At 34.1% G+C, this 12,715-nt stretch overlaps 1 protein-coding gene across 4 annotated transcripts in view; it reads left to right on the top strand.

The window, feature by feature from the left end:
• The window catches only part of ADGRV1 (adhesion G protein-coupled receptor V1), a 541,641-nt gene that overhangs the window by 50,053 nt on the left and 478,873 nt on the right, over positions 1-12,715 (top strand). For all 4 annotated transcript variants that reach the window (XM_027545616.1, XM_027545615.1, XM_027545617.1 and 1 more), the window contains exons 10-16: positions 10-186; positions 2,324-2,547; positions 7,403-7,529; positions 8,584-8,769; positions 9,512-9,692; positions 10,602-10,765; positions 12,080-12,203. In XM_027545616.1, coding sequence (XP_027401417.1) covers positions 10-186; positions 2,324-2,547; positions 7,403-7,529; positions 8,584-8,769; positions 9,512-9,692; positions 10,602-10,765; positions 12,080-12,203 — 1,183 coding nt within the window. The remainder of the gene's footprint in view (positions 1-9; positions 187-2,323; positions 2,548-7,402; positions 7,530-8,583; positions 8,770-9,511; positions 9,693-10,601; positions 10,766-12,079; positions 12,204-12,715) is intronic.

Here is a 12,715-nt window from a genome sequence, read left to right as displayed (position 1 = left end):
TTATTACAGTTGGAAGCTGTGGAGTTGGTGAATATAGTTCCCCCAATCCCACCTATAAGTCCTAGATTTGGGGAAATCCAAAATATTTCTTTGGTGGTTACTCCAGACATTGCAAATGGAGAAATTGGCTTTATTAGCAATCTTCCAATCATTTTGCATGAGCCAGAAGATTTTGCTGCTGAAGTGGTAAGTAGACTTTTTCTTATTGATGGGGCATATTGAGTTTGAGATAGAGACTTTTTTTTGAGGGGGAGTCAGGTTAATATAGAGTTAACAGATCTTGAAAAACTTCACCGTTTATAGCAAGCCTTCAGTTTGTAATTTGACATAAAGTAATTGATGAATGTGTGATTTTTTTCATGTTTTTCCATATTTGATAGAATAAAATTAGAATTAATTGCTTACAGGAAAAGAAGGATAGTATGATGAGGCTGTTTTCAGCTAGTGCTTGTGACATTTGATAAAGTAATAGCCCAACACAATTTTTTTTTTTTTAATTAGCCAAATCACATGTACCACAAGAATCCTTGACTTTTTCCATTTCCAAGCACTCCTCATACTTGCCTTGGGCAGGATTGGGGTGGTGTCCTATGTTTGGTGGTGAAAGTCGTGGTGATAAAGTAGGGGATATAAAATCTTAGGAATTATATATATATATATATAATATATATATATAATTTATATATATGAATATTTCTGGATACACACACACACACTAGCATGTTCACGCATATGGCACCTCTCCCTGCCTGCCACCTGGTTGAATTTTCCTGCCATCTGTCTAGAGACCACTCTGACCTTTGACCATGCCATTCCCTGAGCCACAGTCTGTCCCTAAAACCCTCTCAAGTTCCCTCACACTTAGATTTGATTTAAACTGATTTGTGGTTCAGGTTAGGAATGTGTATAGAGTTGTTTTTGTTACCAAAGCCTCATGTCAAAATACGGTGACCACAACTTCTTTTGTTTGTGTATTTGATTCTGTGAATTGGCAGAGAAGCTCAGTTTTTCAAGATGGTTTTGATTTTTTGTATTTTTCATAATACACTGTTTTCTTCTAAAACCTCAAAAGCATTCAGTTTGAATTCAGCATTCTGAAAGAATGGTTTGTTCTTACTCATCTATCTTACAAAGCTCTACATGTACCATTCCATATTTTTCCCTGGAGGGAAATGAGCTTCTAGGGCAAGTGTTGGTCTCCCTGAACCTGTATTCTTCTCCTGGGAAACAGCAGAAGAAGTGAGAATTTCCCTTTGTTTGTCCTATTTGCAGCCTGGCCATGCCCACTCCCTTGGGGTGATTCAAGGGCCCAGCCCTTTCTTGCTGCTTCTTTTTTTTTCCAATCTTTTCTAAGAATCTTACTTTCTTGCTAGTATCCAGCCTTGACGGTTGCTAGCCAAATTAGGAGAATGGTTAGTGAGGAAAATATCTTCCATGTTTTTCAAGATGGCCTATGTTAAAGGGCAAAGCTCAGAGGACACCTTTTTTAGGCGCTTAAAAATAATTGCATACCTACTGTTAAATATTTGTTTATATTCTTTGCTTGAAAAAACTTTATTATGATCCTTTTCTTAGACATTTTGAAAGTGTGCTGTACTCAAATGACACTACCAAATACAATTTGTTTCAGAATTATTATAATCGTTTCCATTTATTTAGTTCATGCTATGGAGAGACACTTTACTCTTCACCAGGAACTTGCAAAATAGGGAACCTCTAGCTTCATTTCACATGTGGAAATTGAGGTCAGAAAGGTTAAGTAACTTGCCCATGGAAACTCAGAGCCCTGATTTGAGTATCAGCATTTGTTTGGTTAGAAGCATTTCTTATTTTTACTTGTATTATTATTTTCTTATTTTCCCTCTATGACTTTAGGATGCATTTGATGTAACTGTGTACTTCCCAGATTTATTCGCAAAAGCTTATTTTTCAGTTTGTATTGTGATATTAATTCTCTTTTCAGAGATTCTCTGATGGAGATTTACTCTTTAACTAAATTGTTCTATGTTTTTCACGGTTCTTTGGCTCTTAAAATGAAGTCTTTTTGTTAAGACAAATCTCAGGGTAGGCATATTGTTGGGTGGGGGAAATTTAGTAGATGAATTTGACTAGCAAAAACTAATATGAAGTAATTAAATCTTATAATTGTCATGTGTAGAAAGAAGCTTGTTCAGTTGTGCTTTTAATAGCATTTTAATTGTTCGCTTCTCTATGCAGAGTGCCTAAACATTCATTTAGCGTGTGTCTATACTGACTGAAAAGCTTAGGTAGTTTGTGAGCATGTATTTCAGAAGAACTTGTTCTGTTTTTTTCTCTTTATAAGGTATGCATTCCCTTACATCGGGATGGAACTGACGGCCAGGCTACTGTCTACTGGAGTTTGAAGCCCTCTGGCTTTAATTCAAAAGCAGTGACCCTGGACGATATAGGACCCTTTAATGGCTCTGTTGTGTTTTTATCTGGGCAGAGTGACACAACAATCAACATTACTGTCAAAGCTGATGACATACCAGAAATGAATGAGACAGTAACACTTTCTGTAGACAGGTAATAGCGCATTGAGGTAGCGTTCAGTGACATGTATATGTTCATGTTCTCTGAAATAATTTTATTTCTTTTCTTCAGGTAAATTATGGAGAATAATTCTTTTTCCATGTAAAGTAAAAAGAAAAAATTAAGTAGATAATGCTCTGCTGACCTGACTTTACTGCTGTTTTATGATGGCTTTTGGTTAGATCATAAATATTATGATATAGTGAACTGTTATGCTGATATTTTTGTGAAGAAACATTACATTGAGAATTTAAGGTATTAGGTACATCTTAAGCATAGCTAATATGTTGCTATATTCAAAAAATAGGCAGCAATAAATGCAAAATGTTAGGTTAGGCAAATAGCTCTGCTGGCTTCATTTTTATCAAGTAGGATTAAAACTTTTGAGTGAGTAAAAAGAAAGTGTTAATATTCATATAATGAAATTCTCTTTTTTATATGGAATTTAAATATTAAATAATACTTTTTTTCCAAAGAATAAAAAAATAATACACATTTAAGGGGTATTTTTAAGTAATAGTGAGGATTTACTTAACATTTCTCAAGTAAGTGATTTAGATCAGGGAAATATCAGGATCTCTCAAAGAGAATTTTTCAGTAATTCATGAAATTCCAAAAATAAAAAAATATTTTGCTTAAGTGGTTTTAATTGAGTTAAAATTAAAACCAGCTTATCTACCATAGATCTCTAAATTAAAGTTGATACATATTAAGGCTAATGTGTGATTTGAGGACTTTGCAAAATTTTCGTTTTAGAAACAATAAAATTCATAGATGAATTCAGTGATTCAATAGGTGTTATTTTGCACTATTTTAATCAGGACTTTGGTGTGCTGCGATTCATGGGGTCGCAAAGAGTCAGACACGACTGAGCGACTGAACTGAACTGAACTGAAGTAGTAATAATCATTTTATGTAACCCCTGATCCTCTCCACATTTTGCTTTCAGACTCTTATAGTATTATATAAATACAAACACATTTAATAAACCTTATGAGTAGTTTTTATTTTTATATGAAAGGAAAAAATTCAGAATATAGGGAACTAATCTGTTGAATGTCTGCTGTTCATTTTGTTTGCTTTCATAACCACGTTGTTTCTTTTTTTAAAATAAAAATTAAAACAAAACAACAGCAAAATAGGCAAACAAAGAAACCCAAAAAAGCAAAAACCAAATACTGTGTGCATGCATATACATAGAGACACACACACACAGAGTCTAAATACTTACAGTTTTAATAAATATTTTACATTAAATGTTTTGGAAAGATATTTCATATGATAAAAAATTAGTGAAATGTAATGAAATGTAAACTGAAAATTATTATTTTTTCACTTATATCCTTTTTTTGTTTAAGTTAGATTTGAGTGCTTATTAAATCAATGGCCTGTCTTAAAAAGAAACTAAAGAAAAATGAACAGCAGTTATAAACCAAAGCGGCAATAATCTGTAGAGACTTTGTTAATTCATTTGAGAGTTTCAACTCTGAACTAAATGTGTAGCAAGTTCATAAGTGACTACTCTTCATATTCTTTCAAAATAGTCATTTTTAACCTTATATAAATCTTTGAAATTAACTAAATAGAATTTTAAAGTATTTTTTTCTCTCTCTCTTTCCTGTGGGTTAAAGTAGTATGCAAGAAAGTATAAACCACAGGGTAGAGAATTTCAGAAGTTATTGATTCCTCTTTCAACTGGAATAAATTACTTCAAATTCATACTAAATTTTTTTAGCTCAATTAGTAACTAGCACATACTTGTATTATCTACATGTGCGTGAGCAAATTACAAATCAGTATTCTAAGACATATTAAAATAAATGTGACAATCAAATCCACAATTAAAATAAGGTATTTTGTCAAAACCTCCATCTCAATTTTGCAAATTTTTAACAAAACTAAAAGAATGAATGAATGCTAGTGTGATTATAGTAAGTTACAGTAAAATATTGCAAGAAATATACTCTTTTGAACTATTTGAATTTTTTATCATTTATATGCAGTACTTCAATTAAAAAAAAAAAACTTTTGTAGAAAATATTGCAAGAAAACACTTTATTCTGATATCATTTGTGATTTTCTTTTAATGTAAAATTCAAATGGAAATTTGGTATATTTCTGTTAAATAGAGATAAAAGTTGCCCTAGTACTGAATGATTTATGATGCTTTTAATACCATACTAATTAAAAATATTTTTAAGTTCTCTCCAGATCAGAAACAACTTTATTATGCCAGTTAATTTCAGGAAAATTTGAGACATATGTAGAATATATAACTCCTTATTTATGGTATTATTTGACTTGAAAAGTGAAACACTAGGGACTATATACTCTGACATGTTTCTCAAGGCTGTTTAAAAATGCAGCACATTGGAAACCTGAAAAAGTGTTTATATTTCCTGATAGAAAGTTATATTTAAGTAATATTTGTCATAATTAGAAGATACAGTGATATCTTTTGCTTTCTTAAGTATATTCCTGTGCAACCGATGAAAGGTATATATTTCTCTGCTGATAAGACTTTTTATTCTTTCCAAGAATAACTGGCTTCAGATCTGAGGCTGTGGGTTTTTTATTATTTTTTTTTGAAACCTAATTAAAACTACTAAGTAATTATAAGTCAGGCTGAATGAAATTTGCTCAGCTGCTGGGGTTTTGTGAGCACGCACAGTGCTTGGCAGGCTCTAGCGCCTTGGAGCGGGCCTGGAAAGGAATGTCTTCAATGGGTCTTGACATGCTGGCTGGCCGTGGGGTCATCTTCCCTAAGTGGGAACTGCCGAACCTCTTGCTGGCATTTGTGAATAGCAAAGAACCCAGTGTGCGGAGTTCCCTTCAAGTGAATATGACCAGCTCGTGCGGGGGGGGGGGGCGGGGGCAGGGGCAGAAAAGAAAGGCTTTCTTGAGCTTTATTTTTACCCTGCCATTCCCATTTCTAGCAGCATTAGTGAAGTTTTGGCAAATACTGTCTCCCTTCCCCCTCTCCCCTGCCCCACACACACTGTCTTCTGTGTTGGTTGACAGGGTAGAAACCGAAAGGTTTGTCGTGTTCTTTGGGTAAGTGTACCGAAGAATGTCTGGTTTGCGGTGATTCAACATTTTGTTTTTGCATGCCAGTGTTTTGGACAAGGCTTCGGTTCTGCATGACTGCCAGCCCTGGGAAAGTTCGCTTGTCCACCTGCTTGTACATGCTTTGTGTGTCCATTTATCTTCTAATGATAAGCTTAGCTGAAGGTTTTGTGTGTGTGTGTGTTAGTTTTAAATTATGAATACTATTAAGATAGCTGATAAAAATTTTGAGGATTTATGTAATTACATATTTTGAAGAACTTAAAAATTTTAGCTTTCCTGATAGTGTATGTATAACCAAGAAAACAATTAGTGTCCTTTGCTTGTGCCATTCTTACTTAACAGCTTTTATGAATCTTGTGGTTGTTTCACAAAGAATTCAGAAGCAGAGCGCTCATTTCTTCCATTGATTTTTGAGTGCGTTTAAGCAGTTTCTTGCCTGCATTCTCTTTGTTGTTGTGTAAAGAACTTTTCAAAACTTTGCCTTTTTTCCAAAAGGGTAGCTTTTTTTAAGAAAGCTTAAAAATAAGTTCATTTGTTTAATGCTCAGAATGGATTTTTATATTCATTCTGATCCTGTTTTTGTCTCAGCTTATATGGACATAGGAAGTTTTAATTAATAAAAATATTCATTTAAATGAAATATGGGCAAGTTTACTATGAAAATAATAATAATAATAGAAAAAGCCTAACTGCCTTATTATTTTGATTATATCTTCTGTGGCCACTAGTATGCTAGGTATTGGTTGGCAGATTTCCAAAAACTGGGGAAGGATGTTAATTCAGATTCTCTGTTACACAGGAAGTGTGCTGTTCTTTCTACATATTAATTGTGGCTGCATTGTAATTTTGAGGTTTGATCAGGGTACTTTTTGATTCAATAGAACGTGACATTTGGAAAGGTTTAGAAGAGCTTGTGGGACTGAGAATTCTCAGAGTATGCTGGCTTTTAAACCCTCAGAGCCTTACAGTTCTAGTCCCTTTGATCATTTTAATTATAGATTGAACATAAAAACCAGAAATAAAAAAAGCATCTTGTTTTAATATATTCTTTTGAGATTTGTATAGGAATTGCTATAGCATATCATATATTTCAGATCCATTCCATTCCATTTTTCGTGATGTCCTACTTCTTCTTTTACTATAAAAGAAATATTATCTATTTATATTTATTATTTATAATATTTCTTTTATAATAAAAGAAAAAGCATAAGGTTAAAGTCAGGGTGAACAGAATCATACTGAAGGTCATGAAATATTTCTAAAATCTAATCACAACTTTATTTTTTGGTCAATGTGTCTTGCTTTAGTCCAAGCAGTTATCCAACTTGTATTCAATTAGTATAATCTTATGTAATGAGTTTTTAAAAAACAAATTCAAGTGTATGTAAAATTTAAGGAATTTTATTTAAATTACTTTAAAACTATGTATTACAAGTTAAATTTCTCTAAAACTGGAAACAAGTCTATAAATTTGATACTACTTTATAAAATATATTTAAACTTTCAATTACTGTATTTTTAATATATATATGCAGTGTTTGTTTTCAATCAAATATAAAAGATATAATGAATTCAGAAAGAGGAGTTCTCCCATAAGTGTTATCAGTGACACTGTTTTGATCTTATGTGATTTTAATATACTTAAATTTAGTTTAAGTTTTAACTTCTAATAACCTTCATATCCATTATCTGAAAGTGTTATAAATATTGTAAGTAAGACTTCAAATTCAGAAGTAAGTCTATAGTTAGTGGATACCTTTCCCCTCACTGTTTTCTCCAGGGTCAGTGTGGAAAACCAAGTGCTGAAATCTGGATATACGAGCCGTGACCTAATTATTTTGGAAAATGATGATCCTGGGGGAGTTTTTGAATTTTCTCCTGCTTCCAGAGGACCCTATATTATAAAAGTAAGTATGAAAGAGACTTCAATCTGTTCTGTACTCACAACCTCAGAAGAGAAATTTCAAAGGATTTGAACTTCTGTTGACTTTTTTCCCTATCCTTTATATGGTACTTTACTGGCAGGAACATAGTCATCATCATTATTATTGGTATCATCATATAGATAACATGTAATTAGGATCTGTTATGTTCTAGTCACTGTTCTAAGCAGTCTGTGCTATATTTCAGTGTGAAAGAGACACATTGGCACTTCTAGCTGAGCCTTACACAAATTGCTTAAAGTTGTGATGCAAACCTGTTCAGTCTGAATTCAGAGTGTGGGATTATTTTTTTTTAATGCAGTTTTGAAAAAGTACTTTCCATTTACACTATTGCGCAATCTCGTCTATATTCCCCACGCTGTACACTTTGTCCTTGAGCCTCTCTTATAGCCAGTAGTTTTTACCCCCTATCCCGACCCCTCTATTGCCCTCACTCCACTAGTAACCGCTAGTTCTCTGTATATGAACCTGCTTCTTTTTTGTTATATTCGCTAGTTTGTTGTATTTTTAGATTCCACGTTTACGTGATATCGTACATTATTTGTCTTTCTGTCTGACTTACTTCACTTAGCATAATGCCCTCTATGCCCATTCACGTTGTGTGTTGGTTGCTCAGTTGTGTCCCACTCTTTGTGACCCCGTGGCCTGTAGCCTGCCAGGCTCCTCTGTCCATGGGATTTTCCAGGCAAGAATACTGGAGTGGGTTGCCATTCCCTTGTCCAGGGGATCTTCTCAACCCAGGGGTCGAACCTGGGTCTCCTGCATTGCAGGCAGATTCTTTACCATCTGAGCCACCAGGGAAGCCATTTGGCAAATGGCAAAATTTCTTTCTTTTTGATGACTGAGTAGTATTCATTCACACACACACACACACACACACACACACACACATCACATCTTTACCATTCATCTGTTGATGGACACTTATGTTGCTCTTTTATCTTAGCAGTTATAAATAATACTTCCATGAACATGGGGGTGCATGTATCTTTTTGAATTTTGTGAAATTTTTTTTAAGGAAGGAGAATCTGTAGAGCTCCACATCATCCGATATAGGGGAGCACTGGTTAAGCAGTTTCTACACTATCGAATAGAGCCAAGAGATAGCAATGAATTCTATGGCAACACAGGAGTACTGGAATTTAAACCTGGGGAAAGGGAGATTGTAATCACCTTGCTGTCAAGATTGGATGGGATACCAGAGGTATGGGATTTTATTTTTTTCTTGTGCCTTTGTGGAAAGTTGATAATATCTACTATGTTATGAACATAAATAGTTTGAATGTTGGCAAGGAAATACAGGAAAGGAAGCAGGCAAGAAAAGATAAAGAGAAGTATACTTATGTTTGGAAACTAAAAAACAAGCTTCAAAAGCAAAGTAAGAGTCATACCAATTTGAATTGTCCATTCTTACATAAAATGATAGCCCAATCTGAAACTTATGAGTTTTCGTCTCCTTTTAGCTTTATATATGTTAAACATTGTTTTATATAATCTGTATTGACTGAACTTTCAGGATGTGGTTTCAAACTGAAGAAATTTTTCTGTAAAATTACTCTTTTAAAGAAAATAAATTTAAGTTTTAAATATATTAAGAGAACCAGATATTGTTCCGTTATGTATGTACATCATTGCATATGTAACTTTTAAATTAATTTAATTTTATTAGTTTAAATGACTGGAACATCATTATAAGATCCAGTCTCCTTACTATTTTAATGTAGTAACGTGATTTGTCTTTTCCGTTTTTGAATAATGTATATTTATACCTGATATCTCTCTTAATTGATGGAAAAATGTTAAAAATTAAAAAAAATCAGCTTTGTTTTTTTCAGTGAGTGCATCGTTGTGAAAAATTGATGGTATTAATATTTTTGAATATATATTTTTATTTGCTCTGAAAATTTCAACTTTTTATTTTTCCTAATTTGACATGCTCACTTTAGTTGGATGAACGTTATTGGGTGGTCCTCACCAGCCACGGTGAACGGGAAAGCAAGTTGGGAAGTGCTACAGTTGTCAACATAACAATTCTAAAAAATGATGATCCTCATGGGATTATAGAATTTGTTTCTGATGATCTAATTGTTACGATAAATGAAAGTAAAGGAGACAATATCTATAGTGGTAATGTATTCTACTCCTTATATTCCATTACTCTTTACTGAAGAAAAAATTTGGTGTTTTTAAATTTATTTCTTTAGTAGATAGTTATTTTTAGTTGTCCAGCTGCTTTAAATTACACATGGTGTAGAAATTAGTGTTTTAAAAATCATATTTAAGATTGTAATTTTTATTTCTTATGCAGTATTATGATGATGGTGGCTCAGATGGTAAAGAATCTGTCTGCAGTGCAGGAGACCTGGTTCAGTCCCTGGGTTGGGAAGATCCTCTGGAGAAGGGAATGGCTACCCACTCCATTATTCTTGCCTGAAGAATTCCATGGACAGAGGAGCCTGGTGGGCTATAGTTCATGGGGTCACAAAGAGTCAGATACGATTGAGTGGCTAACACACACATTACAGTTATATTTTGATTTCCATTGACCAAATGCAGTAGAACTCAAGCATTCAAAAGAATGGGTTGAGTCAAATAGGAAAAGCTGTGAAACTGAGAGTTACATCTGGGGAACTCTTGCAGTGGCGTGAAATGAGACGTAATTTATCTTTAGAGCCATGTCTGTCTGGATAAGAAAATCGTTTCTGAGTGTGCAGCTTTCTCTGACTGTCTTTACCAAATACCCTTATAGGACTTTGTGATAGATGTACCTAGACACCATTCTGTTCCCTGTGCTGAGTGACTTTTAAGATCTCAGACTGTGGTAGCAAAGATTGAGTCCGTTAATTTTATCAATTGTATGGCTATAGAGGAAAGACTGGGTTAATTTATATATACCTTGAGGCTGGGCTAAGCAAATGATTGATTTTTATTAAAAAGGGGGCTTATTTTTACTTCTCTTTGACCACTTTCTTTACTCATCATTTTAAAATTGTTTAATATGTGATCATGTGTGTTGTACCCATTTGTATTTCACAGCTGTTTATGGTGTGATAAGAAATCGAGGCAACTTTGGTGATGTTAATGTATCATGGGTTGTTAGTCCAGATTTTACACACGATGTGTTTCCTGTCCGAGGAACTATTTTCTTTGGAGACCAGGAATTTTTAAAAAATATCACCATTTACTCCCTTCCAGATGAGGTAAATGTTACATGTTTAACTCTTACTGTTGTTTAATAGTTATTTTTTTATTGAATATTAAACATCTGGTAATACTTTGCCATGAGAGTATGTGATAAAGAACTCAGGTATAATGTCTTAACTATAAACCAAAGTGATTTCTAGGTGGCTCAGTGGTAAAGAATCTGCCAACCAATGCAGGAGATGCCAGAGATGCCAGTTTGATTCCTGGATCGGGAAGATCCCCTGGAGTGGTAAATGACACCCTCTCCCGTGTTCTTGCTGGCAAAATCCCATGGGCAGAGGAGGCTGGTGGGCGATAGTTCGTGAGGTCACAGAGAGTCGGACATGACCGAGTGACTGAGCGCACACACACACACAAATCAAAGTAGAAATGTTATTTTTGGTTCCCCTACGGGCATTTTTAACTTTTAGAACTGATTGATAGTCGCTGGTGACACTGCGTAGGTGTCAAATATTAGAGATTCACGCTGTGAGAGAGGTTGTCAAGCGCTCGGTTTGTACTCAAGGCCCTTTGAGAATGAGAGTGCTGTCTACAGAGTACACTAGGGTGTACTTGCAGGACATTGGTCCAGGTGGATGGTGGACTCAGCGTAACGCAGAGAAAAAACTTAGTAATAATGGAATGGACCTTTCTGAGGGGAATTGCACTTCAAATAGGTATGGAAACCTGTCTCCTTTCCCTCACACTCCTGCCTCCAGAGACAAAATTCCAACACTCTTCCGTTTTAGGATGCGGAGAAGACTAAGTCACACGGATGAGGAGAAAGCTAAACAGAGTCCACGTGGGGAGGCATATAGGCTCAGAGATGTGGGGAATCTCACCTTGTTAGGACAGTGGAATGAGGTCTTTGTGATGCACTTCTGTGAAACTTAAAGTTTATAAGGGGCCTTTGAAAGCTAACTGAACCTTTGTTACTATTATGATTTCTGTTCTAAATGTGTCCAGAAGTTATTTTTCTGTTTCACCATTTTTCCTTAAAAACAACATATAGCCCATTTTCTTACAGAAAAATCTTAAACTATGTAGTATTTCTCTTTTTAATTTGCGTAAGGCAAAAATATCTCTATTTCCATTACATTTTATAGTGAGTCAAAATAAGGTGGCTGTTTGGATGAATGCATGTTAAAATTTTGAAGGGTTCTGATTCTTACTTGAATAATTTAGGGTGGTTCTGCTCAGAAGTGGAAATGAACGTTAATACTGTTATTAATAAAGGTTTTTTTTTAGAGATGAAACAATTTAGGTATATGTAGTGGAATTATTTGTACAGATCACCTGTCTAAAAAGCATGTGTAACATTTTCCCAAAAGATTCCAGAGGAAATGGAGGAATTTACCATTACCCTACTTAATGCCACTGGAGGAGCTAAAATAGGAAATATAACTACTGCTACTCTGAGGATTAGAAGAAATGATGACCCCATTTATTTTGCAGGTGGTATTGCTTTCTTATTTGAGTGAGTTTATCTTTCTTGAACAGTGTAAGGATGCTTTTTTCAATAATTGTTTTAAGTGAACATTTTCAATAAAGCATAATTGATACATGTTTAAATAGGATTTCATAATTTGACCATTATTCAATCTCTTTGACATTTTAACAGATATTTTTAAGGATTCTGAAGGAAAAATTAAGTACTATTTTGTTAGCTTTGTTTTCCTCTTTTAAATTTCAAGGTATTTTCTTTCCTTTGGCAAAAATGAACACTCTTCCATGTTACCTCTTCCAGTACACAGGGAAGTAGTGAAGACAGTTCAGGGTTTGTGTATTGTACTTAATGAATGGTTACTTACTATAATTACTGTTAATTTCATGGACATATAAATTAACATGTAAATTAAGGTTTCCCCATTTTTTCCACTTGAATGCTTTCTTTACAACTGTCTTTGCCACTGGAGACATCTTTTAGTTTTATTTGGTATCTAATTTATTGGTATCTTATTCTTCCT

Source organism: Bos indicus x Bos taurus, chromosome 7 (genome assembly GCF_003369695.1).
Source record: "Bos indicus x Bos taurus breed Angus x Brahman F1 hybrid chromosome 7, Bos_hybrid_MaternalHap_v2.0, whole genome shotgun sequence".
Taxonomy (NCBI): domain Eukaryota; kingdom Metazoa; phylum Chordata; class Mammalia; order Artiodactyla; family Bovidae; genus Bos; species Bos indicus x Bos taurus.
The sequence above is the reverse complement of the archived record's forward strand: the minus strand, read 5'-3'. Positions and strand labels throughout refer to the sequence as shown.